General features: G+C 58.4%; 3 protein-coding genes across 5 annotated transcripts; 1 reads left to right on the forward strand and 2 right to left on the reverse strand.

Annotated features, from left to right (window-relative positions):
• Positions 1-488: 488 nt before the first annotated feature.
• Positions 489-11,173, reverse strand: FAM83E (family with sequence similarity 83 member E). The gene is made up of 5 exons (XM_004271339.3): positions 8,908-11,173; positions 7,296-7,463; positions 6,820-6,944; positions 2,700-3,147; positions 489-1,251 (listed from the first exon to the last, which is right to left on the reverse strand). The coding sequence occupies exons 1-5, from the start codon at positions 9,379-9,381 to the stop codon at positions 976-978; spliced, it is 1,491 nt and encodes a 496-aa protein (XP_004271387.2). The 5' UTR covers positions 9,382-11,173; the 3' UTR covers positions 489-975.
• On the forward strand, positions 4,172-5,532 carry SPACA4 (sperm acrosome associated 4). The gene has a single exon (XM_004271089.3). It carries the CDS (start codon positions 4,405-4,407, stop codon positions 4,783-4,785), a length of 381 nt encoding a protein of 126 aa, XP_004271137.1. The 5' UTR covers positions 4,172-4,404; the 3' UTR covers positions 4,786-5,532.
• A 119-nt stretch (positions 11,174-11,292) lies between the features above and the next one.
• Positions 11,293-15,483, reverse strand: RPL18 (ribosomal protein L18). 3 transcript variants are annotated; one of them, XM_033430573.2, is made up of 7 exons: positions 15,380-15,483; positions 14,078-14,164; positions 13,602-13,709; positions 12,971-13,069; positions 12,310-12,433; positions 12,080-12,184; positions 11,293-11,552 (listed from the first exon to the last, which is right to left on the reverse strand). In XM_033430573.2, the coding sequence occupies exons 1-7, from the start codon at positions 15,380-15,382 to the stop codon at positions 11,308-11,310; spliced, it is 771 nt and encodes a 256-aa protein (XP_033286464.1). In that variant the 5' UTR covers positions 15,383-15,483; the 3' UTR covers positions 11,293-11,307. The 3 variants fall into 3 exon arrangements, with proteins under 3 accessions (XP_033286464.1, XP_004271135.1, XP_033286465.1); XM_004271087.3 differs by having other exon boundaries at positions 11,435-11,552; positions 12,080-12,149; positions 15,380-15,450; XM_033430574.1 differs by lacking the exon at positions 15,380-15,483 and adding an exon at positions 15,110-15,145 and having other exon boundaries at positions 11,435-11,552; positions 12,080-12,149.
• Positions 15,484-15,547: the final 64 nt, after the last annotated feature.

Here is a 15,547-nt window from a genome sequence, read left to right on the forward strand (position 1 = left end):
GGCGGACGGGGCGCCTCTGCCGGCCACCGAGGCCGGAGTGGGGACCCGAGCAGGGCACCCAAGGCCTGGGGAGGGCGAGGTCCGCTAACCCACCTGGCACGCCAGCGGGGTCGGTGATTCAGAAGCCTCTCCCAGAGGCAAAGGTGGGGGAAGGGAGGCCAGCACTGGGCACCTGACCCCCCTAGGGTCAGGGTGCTGCAGCCCAGACTCCTGGATCCTTGGGAAGCAGAGTGATGCCGACCAGGGCCCCTGGCTCCTTGGGGAGGAGGGTGTTGGCGCCCCGGACTCCTGGGTCTGAGGGAGTAGGGGGGCCAGGTCTGGACTCCTGGGTCTCCCATGAGACTGTGGAAATGCAAGTTTCTGGCACGAAGCAGCTTTATTCTGAGCAGGGGTAAAAGGCAGCCCTAACAGCTCCCCCCTTAGCGCCCACAAAACAGTTCCAGCACCTGCTGGGTCCCTCTCCATGGCCCTGACCTGTTCCCCAACAGGCGTGTCCTCACCAATTTCCGGTCCCTCATGATTCAGCTCGGCTCCCCTGGTCGGGTTCTCTCCTCTCCTCGGCCAAGCTGAGTTTACCCACAGCTCCCGAGCATGGCAGGCGCAGGAAGCCCCCCCTCAGCCCCAGGGACGCCCCATCTTCACTCCACACAATTCCAGCATGGGGGCCACTCAGCCAGGCCTCTCCTCAGAGAAGTTCTGACCCGGCCGGAACACGATGTGTGCTGTTCTAGGATGCCAGCTACTGGAGACCTTATGCCCATTTTCTAGGCCGTGACAATGAGGTCTAGAGTGAGCACTGGGCTTGCCCAAGTTCTAGAACAAGTGAAAAGAAAAAGAAAAAGAAAATCCCTTCCACTTCCCAGACACTGAGGTCAGAAGCCTTGTTCAAGGTACAACAGTGAGGCAGGGGGACTTTGAGCAACAGTTGTCCGACTGTCTTGGGACGGGGCCAGCCCCATTTGGCTTCGGCTCCTGTCAGCGCCGCCCCCTGAGTCCTGGCTGGGCGGCCCGGTCTGGCTGCCGGATGCCTCTGGGTTCTGGGAGTTTGGAGGCAGCGTCTTCACCAAACCGCCTTCGGGTCGGGGACGGATAGTGGAGGCGGCGGGCAGGGATGAGAGGCAAGGGGCCACCCCAGGGCTGGGACGGGGCCAGCGGACCGGAGTCCGCCTCACCACCGGGGGCCCCTCCAGCGCCCCGCTGCCTCATCAGAGCCTTGGCTGGGGTGTCCTTGGAGCCCCAGAACTTCTTGAGCTGTGGAGGGAAAGAGAGGGAGGTGAGAGGAGGCACTTGGGGGCCCAGAGGAGGAAGGAGGTGAGACCGGAGGGAGGTGATGACGGAGGGGAGGGTGTGAAACTCCGAGGGGTCTCCAGAACCAGGAAGGAAGTGAGTGGGGAGGCCAGGGACGCCCAGACCTACAGAAGGGGCAAGGAGCTGCGTCCCCACGCGCAGCTTTGCAGTGGGGGAGGAACAGGAAGCAGCCGGCAGCTTCATGGGGGGAGCAAATATTTGCCAAGGGAGTTGATGCTGGGTGAGGGCGGCTCAGGACGGGGGAGAAGCGAGGACCTGGCCCTTGCCCATCCCTCTTCTCCCCTTGACCCGGGTGGAGGGAGATGATTCCTGGGACTTTCTCCCTCACTCTCCAGAGAGTCCTTGAGCTCCCACTTAGCAGATGGGGAAACTGAGGCTCAGAGGGGGCACAGCTCACAGAGGAACTGACCCCAGGTCTGTCTGGATCCAAGGAGAATCCACCGGTTTCTCCCACGTGGCTCTGCTCTTACCCTCTCCATAGCCCACTTCACAGCTGAGGACACCGAGGGCCCGCCCAGGGTTCCCCAGAGAACTGGGGCAGGCTCTGCCGGAACCCCAGTGTCTAAGCAGCTGGGGGAAGGGAGAGGAACCCCCCCTGACCTTCCCTAATCCCCTCCCCAATACCCCTAGCACACTCGAATCTAGGAAGCCAGCAAGCAGAGCATTTAAAAGTCTTGCCTGGGAGGCAACCAGGGCTAAGGTCCAATTCCTCCCTGGTGCCTCAGTTTCCCCATCTGTGAAATGGGTGGGTGGAGAGCTGTAATCACATCCACCTCATAGGGTTACATTTAACCACCTCTGTGAAAGCGCTTGGCACGGGGCCTGGCACGTGGCAAGGTGCCCGCAAAAGATCGTTGCTTTGACTTGGGCAAGTTAAACACAACCTCTCTGAGCCTCAGCTTTCCCATCCATAAAAGTGAGTGTAATAAGAGTATCGCTTCATTGCCCTGGGAAGATATCAGGAAATCAAAATAAATTCCACTTTGGGAATTTATCATAATGATGGTGATTATTCTATTTCTTTCGATTTCATTGACTCCTCCTCCCAAGCAAACTGAGGATGGGGACACTAGCTCAGCCCATTTCCTTGATGAGAACACTGAGGTTCAGAGAAGGCATTTCTCCCCCTCCCATGCCTGGAGCTCTCACAGTTGGTGTATCTTGCCAGGTTTCACACCCAGGGCTCTCGGGGTCTCTGCCCAGTGTTACCAGGCGCTCCCCTGCCCAGCACACAGTAGGGATACAGGAAGTGGACGATGCGATTATGAACGCAGGGGAGCAGTTTTTTTTTCCCCGCCCCACCCCACCCCCGGGGCCAGGCACATCGCAGGCGCTCACATGCCTCTATCCTCTTCCAGCTATTCTCTCTCAGGCCAGCCACCAGGTCTCACCTCATTGTCACCGTCACTAGAGCCTGACAGCTGGGACAGGCGGCTCAGGTCCCATAGGGAGCGGCTGTGCTGGGCCAGGGGGCCACTGGGGGTCCGGGCTCGCTGTACACTCCTCAGGATGTCGCTAAGAGCTGGCCCTGGCTTGGCCAGGGTCTCCTGCCTGTCCCCATCGAAGACTCGGCAGGCGGCCAGGCGTTGGGCCAGCGAGCCATCAGGCAGTGGTGGCGGCAACAGGGGGGCCACGGAGCAGCGGCGGGCCACGTGATGCGGGCTGTAGGCCAGCTGCAACTCCCCCAGGGCTCTGACAAAGGGACCCGGGGTGGGCGCAGGCGGGAGCGGCCAGGAGGCCGCATAGAGTGTCCGGAACTCTCGGCTGAAGGCATCGGCGATCTCACCGGTCAGCAGGGTCACCAGACCACGGTGCAGGCGTGAGTCACTCCATGTGAAGCTGGGGGGCACAGAGGTGGGGGTCAGGATCTCCAAGCATCCCCAGAAGCCTGGTCTGGCCCCCATCACCAGGCCCCAACCTGGTCCCAGGGCGGGCTCTGGGACCTCTGCCAAGTCCTGCCATCCCTCTGGCCTCAACATGCACCTCTGTAGAATGGGAACAATGAAGTACCTACCCCGGAGGGTTGATGTGAAGACAACATCAGTTAACATACTTAAACGATCATCTGGAATCAGACTCGAGTTTAAACCTGGCCTCTGCCTTGTCCCCATGGAGGGATGCCTCAGTTTCCCCCTCTGGAGAGAGATGGGATTCTGACACCCTCAGGGACTGAAGACTCAGCTGCTTCCTACAGTGATTGCCATTTATTAAGTGCTTGCTGTGTGCCAGGCTCTAGGTGTGCCTGCTCCCTGCCTCAGTTTGTTCATCTGTAATATGGAGCTAAAACGTAGGAAGATTAGAATCAGAGAACATGGGTCAGGCCTCCGGCCCGGGGCCTGGTAGGTGCCCAGCATTAAAAGCCTGCGAGCCGTGGTGAGCTGTGCCCTTACTATCGCTGTGACCACAGTGGCTGTGATTTAAAGCATTGAGCACAGGTCTTGGTACACAGCAGGTGCTCAGTAAATGCTCTCTTGAATTAAATGAACCTGGACCCTTGTCCTGGCTCAGGGGACCTTGGACGTATCAATTTTCCTTCCTGAGCCTCATTCGGTTTGCCCATCGGAAAAACAGGCTTGCCCCGGGCTGTGTATCTTGCACGTGGTGGGACAGCACCCAGCGCCCAGCAGAGCGGATGAGTTCGCAGCCGAGATGATGAAAGTTGGTCTGAGCTTCCTTACCTAGGTGGAGCGGCAGTGTCCTTGCTCCCGGGCAGGTCGGCCGGCCAGCCTGCCCCTCAGATTGTGACACCCCTCCCCCACCTATGACCTCACCCCCAGAGCAGTCAGTGGGAACCCTGGGTGGGGTCTGTGAGGTCACCCCATTCCGCTCCACAAAGTCTCTTGTCAGGCAGCGGCCACTGGCTCATCTCCATCCCGGTGGAGTTTCTGAGACCCAAGGACCGGAGAGCCGTGGTCACAACAGAGCTTCCGAGAGGGATGCGGAGCACTGGGAACTGAGGACACGCCAGGTGCTGATCCTGGGAGACCAGAACCAGGGGTACAAGCCTTGCGGGCGTGAGGAGCGCCATTCAGCAGTTCCGGGAGGCCCAGGAAGCCTACTGCCTGGCTTGGGCACCGTCACCGCCGCCAGGCCACCATGGTCCTCGGCTGGCTGCTGCTTCTGGTGATGGCTCTGCCCCCAGGCACGACGGGCACCAAGGACTGCGTCTTCTGTGAGCTGACCGACTCCACGATCTGTCCCGGCATGCACATGCGCTGTGGCGATGACGAGGACTGCTTCACGGGCCATGGGGTGGCCCCCGGCGTCAGCCCCATCATCAACAAAGGCTGCGTGCCGGCCACCTCGTGTGGCCGCGAGGAGCCCGTCAGCTACATGGGCGTCACCTACAGCCTCACCACCAACTGCTGCACCGGCCACCTGTGTAATGGGGCCCCCCACCCCACAGGCGGCCGGATGGCACGGGCCACCACCGGCCTGGCGCTGGGCGTGCTGCAATTGCTCCGACATTTGCTGTGACTAACCTGGAGGGCAGGGCCCAGGACTGGTCTCTCGCCTGCGCTGCCCCCGCATGCCCCCTGCCTCCATCCCCTTCCCCTGTCAAATGGCCAGAGGCCCTGGACAGCCCCTTGTGGCCCTGGCCTCGTCGATCTAGGGCTGTCACCAGAGCCCAGCGCCCGGCGAAGCATTCTCAGGCCTGATTTAGTGGTGGGGAACCAGGCCCTATGGGTTTGACTGTGCTGTTGTATTTCATTGCTTCTAAGACGCGTATCATTTCACATTCTGATCTTTGCTTTGGTGGTACCTTAGAGTCTATGAAATATGGTAAAAAAACAAATAATAAACGACAGCTGACGTTTATGGAGCACTTCTTATGTTCCGTGCCAGGCATCGTTATCTCATTGAATCCCCAAGTGAAGCTGGGAACGCGGATTCTCTTCAAAACCTCCCAGTCTCGGGAATTCCCTGGCGGTCCAGCGGTTGGGAATCTGCGTTTTCGTTGCCAAGGGCCCGGGGTTCAATCCCTGGTTGGGGAACTAAGATCCCGCAAGCTGCGTGTTGCAGACAAAAAAAAAGAAAAAAAGGGCTTCCCTGGTGGCGCACTGGTTGAGAATCTGCCTGCTGATGCAGGGGACACGGGTTCGAGCCCTGGTCTGGGAAGATCCCACATGCCGCGGAGCAACTAGGCCCGTGAGCCACAACTACCGAGCCTGCGCGTCTGGAGCCTGTGCTCCGCAACAAGAGAGGCCGCGATGAAGAGTGGCCCCCACTCGCCGCAACTAGAGAAAGCCCTCGCACAGCAACGAAGACCCAACACAGCCAAAAATAAATAAATAAATAGATAGATAAATAAATAAATAGATAGATAGATAGATAAAAGAGCCAAGCATTTGAAGCCCCTTAAAAAAAAAAAAAAAAAACAAGCCCCCAGTCTCGGTGCTAGCGGTTCTCAAAGTGTGGTCCCTGGGCTAGCAGCATCAGTATCATCGACCGGGAACTTGCTAGAAATGCCAATTCTCGGGCCCCATCCCAGCCCGGCTGAAAAGGAGCAGGGCTCAGAAATCTGTTTCCTTTTTTTTTTAACAAGTGGTCCAGGTGATTCTGATGCCTGCTCAAGGTTCAAAGTCAGCAGCCTAGAGCAAAGGTAATCAAGTGGGCACTTCCGCCCCTCAGGGGCCACCGGGCAAAGTCTGGAGACGGTTTGCGTAGTTGTACTTGGGGAAGGGGGAACGCTACCAGCATCTCCTGGGTAGAGGGCAGTTCAGCCCAGGAAAGCCCCCCCACAGCACAGAGTCATCCGGTTCCGAATGTGAGTAGTGCCTCTGTTGAGAAACCTTGCTGTAGACGCACTAACTGAACCATCCCATTGTCTAGAGGGCGAAACTGGGGCACAAAGAGGGGAAGTCAGTTATGCAAAGTCACACAGCCAGTAACTGTCCGAGCTAGGATTTGACCCCAGGCCATCTGACCCGGAGTCCACGTGCCCCCTGACACGCTGTTCCCAGGAAGTAAATGCTGCTATTTTCACACTTTCCAGGTGGGAAAACTGAGGTTCAGAGTGGGGAAGGCCCAATGTCACGGAACTAAGAAGTCACGGAGCCAGGTTCCAGGGTCAATCAGACCCCAAAGGGAGCAGAGGAGGGACATGAGATGGTCTGAGGGCTGGGCCATTTGCATAGCAGCTCTGATTTTGGTACAGATGCTCAGAGAGGTGGAGTTACTCCCCCAAGGCAGAGCTCAGACTTCAATCCAGGTCCCCCCGGCTTGGAAACTCCCACACACCAAGTGAGAGCCCAGTTTTCCAGATGAGGAAACACAGGGGTCACAGAGATGAAGACTTACCCCCAAGCCACTAAACAGCCCAGCAGCAGGGCCAGTGCCAGCCTGTTCTGCTACAGGACGCCTCCTCTCCCGAGCAGGGGGTTTAGACCCATTTTACAGATGAGGAAAGAGAGTCTGGGAAAGGGGATGCCAACTGCTGTCTGAAACCACTGAGGGAGAGTTGGGGACAGGAGACCGGGCAGTGTGGTGGGGGGGGGCGGGTAGCCACACCTGTAGGATCCTGAGATGACCCTCTCGCCGTCCAGCAGCACAAACTTTTCCCGCACGTTGCCGCTCACCTGCCGACACCAACGGCTCTGGAAACTGCAGCCCCGCACGACTCGGATGTCCAGGTTCTGGGGTGGGGGAGGCACGCCTTTGCTCAGGCCGACCCCCCAGACCTCCACCCAGTGCCGAGGGCTCAGGATCCCTACAGGCTGGTCTTACCTAAGTGGCCCATGACTCTCTGGAAGGTTCTGTCCCAGCTTCCCCAGGGCCTCAGGGGTCTGTTGCAGATATTCCTGACTCAGAGGGACCCCATGAGAAGGCTGACCTCAGTTTCACCCCTGTCATGGGCATCACATCTCAGGGGACCCTCTCAGCTGGCATCCACCTCGATGACCCAGGGTCCCATGGAAGGGTCTTCGTCTGATGCTCCCAGTGCCAGGGCACTGGGGACTCAGGGGTCCCTCCTGCCAGGCCCCTACCTCAGTGGCCCAGGGGTTCACCCCCAGTTGCTGGGCCAGAATCAGGAAGGCAGGCAGCTGCTGGTGGTCTAGGAGCAGGTAGACGGGCACCCAGCGGCGTGTGGCAGCATCCACCAGGTCCGAAAGCAGGTCTGGGTCAGTGAAGACATCCATGACCACGGCCACCAGCTGAGGGTGGGGAGAGGGGCTGTGGGTGGAGCCTAGGGCTTAGGGGGACATGCAGAGGGTGACGTGCTCTGGAGGGTTTAAGGGCCCAGTCTCCATGGGATGTTCAGGGAGCCTGAGGGGGAGGCCCCCCAGACATGCACTATGTTCATGCAGTGCCTACGTGTGAATGAGAAGAAAACAGCCCTTCCTCGAGACCCACACCTCTAACTGCTTGAAAACTGTTATCATAAATCACACGTCTGCAACCGTATCCCTTGAGCTGTGACACTAATACATGGCTGCCCTGCTCCAGAGGTCAGTGGGCTGGAGGCCCTCGCAGGGCACTGTGGGCAGCTGCCCACCTGGGTCCTCGGGAGGGATGACCTGCCAGGCCACCACGGCGAGCTCTGGGGACTGGGGGGTGCTGAAGGCCTGGATCTTGCAGGCGGAAAAAGGTAGTGGTGATGAACCCTGACTCACGGGCCAGACAGCCTTGGTTCAGATCCCCACTCGGCCACGTACAGGCAAGAGACAATCTGCAATGCCTCAGTTTCCCTATCTCCTCAATGGGCACATTAAGTCTCAACCTCACAGGGTCCTCCTGAGGATTAGGCAGGTTAACTCATACAAAGCACTTAGCATGGGAGCAGTAACAGGAAAATTGTTAAAGAATCGGGGGGACTTCCCTGGTGGCGCAGTGGTTAAGAATCGCCTGCCAATGCAGGGGACATGGGTTCGAGCCCCGGTCTGGGAAAAGCCCACATGCCGCAGAACAACTAAGCCCGTGCACCACAACTACTGAGCCTGTGCTCTAGAGCCCGCGAGCCACAACTGCTGAGCTCACGTGCCGCAACTACTGAAGCCCGCGCGCCTAGAGCCCGTGCGCCACAACAAGAGAAGCCACCGCAATGAGAAGCCCGCGCACCACAACAAAGAGAAGCCCCCGCTCACCGCAACTAGAGAAAGCCCGCGCGCAGCAACGAAGACCCAACGCAGTTGAAAATAAAATTAAATAAATAAATAAAATATGTAACTAAATAAACTGTTAAAAAAAAAAGTGCTGTCCAGGGGGTGCTGCAGGGGAGACATCTGGGCCCTCCCCGAAAGGAGGATGGAGACCTCCACCCTGGTGGTGGAAGTGGTAGAGGAGATGACTGAGACCAGGGGGGTCATAAGTAGGTCCAAGGGCCATGGATGCCTAAGGCACCCAGGTCCTGGGGAGAAGATGGGACCCCCCCCATATGTAAGAGGGAGAGGATGAGATCTGGGGGGTGTGGATGCCCAAGTCCTGGGGGCTGGGAGGTGTGGATTCCTGGGTTCCAGGGATGTGGACACACAAGTTCCAGGAGGGCACAGCTCAGAATGCCTGGCTCCCAAGTGATGTGTACTCACTCCCACATCTGGGGGCTGGCACGTGAGGATGACCGGGTCTGAGGAAGGGACATTAGGCCCTTGAGGCCCCCACCTTATGGGCGGCCTGGATTTCCTGGTGCACCAGCTCCTTGAGGGACGGTTGGCCCTCGCCAGGTGGCTGCGTGTACAGCTGTGCCCGGGTGATACCCTTCCAGGCTGAGTCCTCCGGCCAGCCCAGCCGCAGCATGGGCACCGGCTCCTCTGACTGTCCAGGCCAGTAGGTCAGGCTGCCCAAGTCCCCATCGGTGGCGGTGGCTCCCTCTGCTGCCCTGCTAGGCTCCTGCTTCGCTGCTGTCCAGTCCTCAGCCGTCGCCACCAGGCCCCGGAGCTCATCTCCACTCAGGAAGGGCCGCAGCCCCTCGCGCTGCACGCAGGCCTCAAACGCCTCCGCACCCTGGCTCAGCAGAGCCTCCAGCGCCAGCCTCTGGCCCTCGGAATACAGGAAGCTGGGAGTGGCCTTGGTCAGGGGCAGCTGCCCGGCCCCTGACTCTGTTCCTCCCAGTGCTGCCAGCTGGGAGGCTGCCATCAGGCCGTTCACATGGGAGGACGGAGAGGCTGGATGTCCAAGGGCTTGGCCGTCTCTGGGCACTGAGCATCTGGGGGTCTCCCGACAGAGTCTGTGTGGCCGTGCAAGGCAGGACAGCCCTAAGTCCAAATGGCTCCCTGCACTGTCCCTGGCTTGCCGTCCTGATAATCAGACTGCCCAAGTGACTAACCACCGGCTGCGTGGCTCTGCTCAGACCAACAGCCCACCGGCCATCTGAGCTTCCTGCCAGCCTCTGATGGTCTGGCTGAGCCTATGACTGGCCCTGCGTGTTGGTCAGGCTGACCACCTGACACTGTCTCCAACTGTGCGATCCATCAGCTGCCCATCTCTGCTCCGTGACACATCAGCCACCTCCAGCCCGCTGGCTACATGATGCCCCAACTGACCCTTCGGCTGGCTCAGGCTGACTTCCCCATCTTCAGGCAACAGGCTGTCTGCCCGTCTCTGAGCACCCAAATGTCCCTAACTAAAGGCAGAGCGAGATGCCTGCTTCTCCCTGGCAGTCAGCACATCTAACCGACCCTCTCTGGCTGTCTCTTTGTCTGGAAGACACCGATTGCTTCCAACTGACACTCTCAGTATCTGAGCGCCCAGTGGGGCACCCAGCTGGCTCCGTTAGAACCGGTTTCTCCCGACAACCAGCTGGCTGGCTCACCAGCGCTCACGGGCTGACCATCCCGGAAGACTTCTCTTTGAATCTCCCCTGTCAGCCTCGGAAGAATGCACTCCAGCCCTAAACCTCGGTATCACCTTCCCCAGCTGGGGAACTAGGTCTGTCTCCTCCGCCGGTTGAGGACTCTGCTCCCTGAGCGTTCACACCCACTCAGGCTGCTGCAGTGGTGGATGCCCTCTACAGGGGGTTTGATTATCATGGAACCAGCCCATCTAGATTAAGGGGCCGACTAACTAGCCACAGTTCCTCAGACGGCTGCCCCTGCCTGTCTCCTGGGCCACCGGGTTGTTTCTGGCTGTCCTCTAATCAATGCTGACTCCAGCCTGGATTTCTGCCTTAATCCCACTATCTCCTGCTATCGGACCATCCACTTATTCCTAAACAAGGAACACCCTGCGTCTCTCCCTCCCAAGACGCCCCTTTGAGGATCCTGACCCTGCCTCTGGTGGGTGGACCCCTGATCCCTGCCAACAAGCAGCCCTCCTTCCAATCCCAGCACCCAGTCTGCTCCCTTCCTCCAGACCGCAGCGACCAGCCCTGCGAAGAGAAGGAAGGGGAATAAAGCCAGGCCACTCCCTCTCCCTCCTGCCCTCCCCAGACGCCCCCACTGCGTCCAGGTCTCCAACCCCTACCCCTCCTTCTCTTGCCTTTTCAGAGGACAGTCAGATCAAGGGCCTGGAGACCTCCTTTCATTTCTGCGGCTCTTCCGGCCGCCTCGCCTTATTCACCGGGTTTCTTCCCGGGATCCGGGGACCACGGCCCCTTGTGCAAACACAGGGGTAGGGCTGACACAGGCCCCTGGAGACAGAGGACAGTAAGGTCCCAGCTCCAGGAACACACTCAACAGGCTTCGCCCAGAGACTGACGGCCCGCCTGACTCAAGCTTCGGGGGAGGGGGAGCGCATCACCTATTCTTACGTGCCCCCTCCACCACAGCGGCCCGCCCCATTTATACTTCCTGGTCCAAGCCCCGCCAGCCATCCCGAGCAGAGATCCGGGAGGGGAGTGCGGTTCCTTTAAGAGTAGGCGCGGCTAACTGGAGAAAACAGCAGGTGCTTCACCACACACCTGGGAAAGAGGTGGGGCTTCGGCCTTAGATGGCTGCCAGGTCCCAACGGTGCAGCGGTGCAGCGAGGTCCAAGGGAGCCAACAGGCTTAGGGCAGTGACCACACACACCTGGGACGGTAGGCTCCGTCCCCCAGCACAGGTCCCCCAGCACAGCGGAAGGGGTTCACTCCAAAGGCTGGTCTCCCCAGAAAGGGGCATGGCAACCATTCCCCCAAACAAAGGCGTTCTCACTGCCGGTTCTGATCCTCTCCCTCCCCCAACCCCGTTCCCCAATAATACACAAAAGGCCATTAGCATCCAAAATCTTTTTAATAACAAGGTAGGATCTGGGGTTAGTTCTTGTAGCCACGGCTGGCCCGTCGGCCTCTGGCGCGCTCGAACTTCCGGCCCTTGGAGCGTACATAGGGTCTGCAGAGAGAGAAGGGAGAGTGAGAAGAGGCACACGTTACAGACAAGTGAGGGACGCCCCCGCCACCTGTCTGGCTGGGAGCTCAGAAGAGAGCTGCTTGCTCTAACAGAGAAGCACAGGGACACCAGAAGGGGGCTTCGCTCAACCCAAGCAGCGTCAGTGGTGACACCAAGTCCGCTGCTGGAAGAGCCTGGCAGCGCAGGAAGCAAAACTGGCAGGAGTGGCTGCTGAAGCGCCTGCACTAGGCCCTGGGGCCATCCACCTGGGCGCCCCAGCACTGGACAGAATGCAGGCCCCACCACAAAGACGGGGACAGACCCTGGGAAGCCTGCATCTGTGATGCTGGCTGTGCAGGGAGCTCAACACCCGAGGAACAGAACTTTAGGCAGTCTTGAAGGAAAAGCGGGTAAGAGGGTGGGGGAATTCTAGAGAGACCTGAGGCTGGACTAGTGGGAGAAACAGAAGCAGCTGGAAGCGTGGCAACGCCTAGACCTGCAGGCTGGGGTCCAGGGCTAGGTATACTCACTTGGTGTGGCTATGCGGGGTTCCTGGGGCTTTGCCGAAATGCCGGTACACCTCTCGGCCCTTGCGAGGACCTGGGGAAGGGAAGGAAGCGGTGGCTCAGGCTGATCTGGGGGGGGGTGGGAGTGTCACTGACCGCCCAGGCCTGGCAAGGTAAAGGCTGCTAGCAGCCCCACAGCTCTTGACAGACCCCTCACACCCCCCTACCCCCTCAAGCCACTAAGCAGCACTCACCAGACAGGAGGACAGTGCCACAGCCCTTGGGCGAGTCCAGCGCCAACTGGTCGAAGGTGAGGATCTTGCCCCCCGCCTTGAGGATGCGGCTCCGGGCGCGGCTGCTCACTCGAAGAGCACACACCTGGGGACACAGAGGACAGGTGTGGCCAGAGCCCCCTGGAGGGCGACCCAGGGGCTGCTGGGACTTCCTGTCCACTGCCCAGGCCCAGCAGGAGTCCCAGCTGCTTCCTCGGCCCAATCACCACACCACCAACTACTGGAGGCAGCTTCCTGAGCTCACGACAGCCATTCTTACCACTTTACTCCTAGAAACCCCTTTAACACCGCAACCTGAAGCTATTATGTATAAGGAAACTGAGGCACAAAGAAATCCAGGACTTTGTCCAGAGATTACAAAGTGGCAGAGAAATCCAGGTCTGAACTCTGGCTGTCTGGGTCCAGAGCGAGTACCATCAGCTGGGCCCCAGAAGGGGCTTGTCCAGGGATACCTGCTATCAACAATGTGAGGGACAACCCCCCCCCCACCCTTCAACCCAGGCACGACGCCTGCCTTACCCAGAGGTGAGATGAGCCTGCCGGCGGCACGAGAAATTGAGCCGGGTCCACAGGAGCTCACCGTGACCCACCCAACACGCTCCTGAGCCCCCTCCCCGCTCACCTTCAGTTTGGGCACCTCCTGGACACGCACGTCGTCCGTTATAGTCCCCACCACCACAGCCGTTTTGCCTTCCCGGCCAGGAAGCTTCATCTTCCGAATCTGGGGCGGTGGGGATGAAATGCACATTAAACAAGTCCCTTGTGGTGGTTAAATCCAATCCCACCCATTCAGGCATCCCAAGAACCAACAGTTGTGTCCCGTTTGGGCTAAACCTACCCATGCCACACCTCTCAAGCTAGCACAAGCCTAATCTCAGGTCCAGTCTGGGAAAATCTCCAAAGATAATACAAACAGATTCCTCCACGGTTCTCTCCTACAGAAAGCTTCTGACACAGAAGATGCTCTATAACTTGAAACCTCAGGAAGACCTCATAAACCCACTGTAACCCACCCCCAGACACACACAATGAGAAGGAAAATGAGACCAAGAGGCCAAGCCAGTCCCATGCCCCCACTATTCAGCTACAATCAGAGGGTAAGAGCTCTGCACCCACCACTGGATGAGGTTAAGCCAGCTGATAGCCAAGCCGCTACCAGAGAGCTCCAAGCCCGCCCTTCCACCCGAAGTCCAGCTCCAGACACGATCCAGTCGCTCCCCAGGCTGGCTATGCCCTCCGCCTCAGCCCCTCACCATCCGGGAAAGGGACAGAGGTGGCCGGTTGCTGCGACTCATGAACAACCTCTTCAGCACAACTTGATTGAAGGTGGAGTTGGTTCGCCTGGCCAGAAACCTGTACAGCTGGAGGGGAAGGAAAATGAGCATTAAACCCGGGGCAGCCCACCCGCCCCCCTCCCTCCCTCTCAGCTTTCTAACGAAGGGGCAAAGAAGTGACTTAGGGCTTTGCCCCATCCCGTTAAGCCCACGGGAAAGAGCTGGCCTAGGTCCCTCCTGGCCAGGGACCCAGAAAATCCCCCTCCCCACTGGTAAACCAGCCCAGAGGCTGAAAACACTGGAATCTCCAGAAGCTAAGGGAAAGCAGCAGAGATTTGAGCCTGCCCTGAAGGCCCCTGCAAGGAGCCCGGGACCAATACCAGCACGGAGGCTCTAGAACTTGTATTGATATCTCCAGGGTGGCCTTGCCTAGAGGGCTTAGGCCCCAACCTCACCTTGACCAACAGCCTTAAGTAGATGTCCTGGCTCTTGGGCTCCTTGCGTCGAACCTTTCGGTCCTTGTTGTGGCGGATGTCAACTCCCTGCAGGGGTGAAGGGAAGACCATGAACCCAACTCTGATCCGGCAGATTCCTCACCCCATAAACAGTTATTCCTCACCTCTAAGAAACAGCTACAGCCCCAGTCTCTGGAGACAACAAATCCCAGATCACCACTGGGAACCCTCTGGGAAAATACTTAAAACTCCCCGGGCCTCAAGTGACTTTGTTTAAAAAAAAAAAGGAGGGGGACGCCTAATTCTACACAAAAAGCCTTCAACACACGGCACACAGCACCGTGAAAGACCTTAACACAGCAGCCGCATTAACCCAAATTTTTACTTCTTTAGAAACTATATTTTTCAACAATGTAAGTATTATTTAAGCTCCCAAACCTTGCTCCCATGCGTGGAGCGTTATCAAAAACATTTAAACCAAGGGCAGACTCCAAGTTCTTATAAAGGAAACGACCCTTTTTTCTAGAACTTACTCTGCACAGACCAACCCTAGAACGACCTCCTTATGAAGTATAGTTTCCCACAGTAGTGCTAAAACTGAAGGGAGCCCACGATTTCCACTACACCTCCTGCCTGCTTTCCTCCAAGTTTTTCAGGCTGTGTCAGGAGTTATAAAGAACTACCTAATTATTAATTGTTCTCATTTATCCAGCACTTAATGTATGCAGGGACCCGTGGTGAGCACTTCCTTTGACTTATTTCTTCTCGAACTCACATCTTTGAGGCATAATTACTGGGTCTCCAATTAACAGATGCTTTCTGCGCACAGGAATGATGATACGGTGGGTAGGGAACTGAGACTCGAACGGAAGCCTGCCTGGCCCCCACACTCGGGCACCGGACGCTTGACACCCCCCCACCCCGCCCCAGAACCCAGCTTTTCAGGCTGGGGAGTGACGGATCCAGGGACAGCACAGGTAAGAGTGGCTGTGGGAGCAGCGCCTGGGTCCGAATCCTGGCTCCGCCACTTACTGGCACTGTGACCCCGGTCATATTACTTAACCTCCCTGCCCCTCGATTTGATCACCTATTCGATGGGACCTATAATACAGAATTATGGGAGGGGCGGGAGGTTGAGAACGCCCATCCCTGGTCTTCGGGCTCCCAAAATAGCTCCCCACAGCGGGAGTCGCCTTCTTCGAACACCCCGAAACCCCTGCCTCACTCTGGAACGTCCCCAGCGCGAGACCGCGGCGGATGGCAGCGGATGATCAAGCCCCGAACGCCGCAAAGCGCGCTCACCATGATGGCGCCTCCTCCTTAGCCAGGTCCGGAAAGAGAGAACAGAACTAGAATGGGCGGGGAAAGCCTTCAGCGAGTGGCGCCTACGTGACGTCACATGGGCGCGACGCGGCGCTCTACCTTGACTCATGTCTCTCTATGGTGAATCGGAGGACCAGCTAGATGGGC

The sequence above is a fragment of the Orcinus orca genome, chromosome 20 (genome assembly GCF_937001465.1).
Source record: "Orcinus orca chromosome 20, mOrcOrc1.1, whole genome shotgun sequence".
In the NCBI taxonomy this organism is placed as follows: Eukaryota; Metazoa; Chordata; class Mammalia; order Artiodactyla; family Delphinidae; genus Orcinus; species Orcinus orca.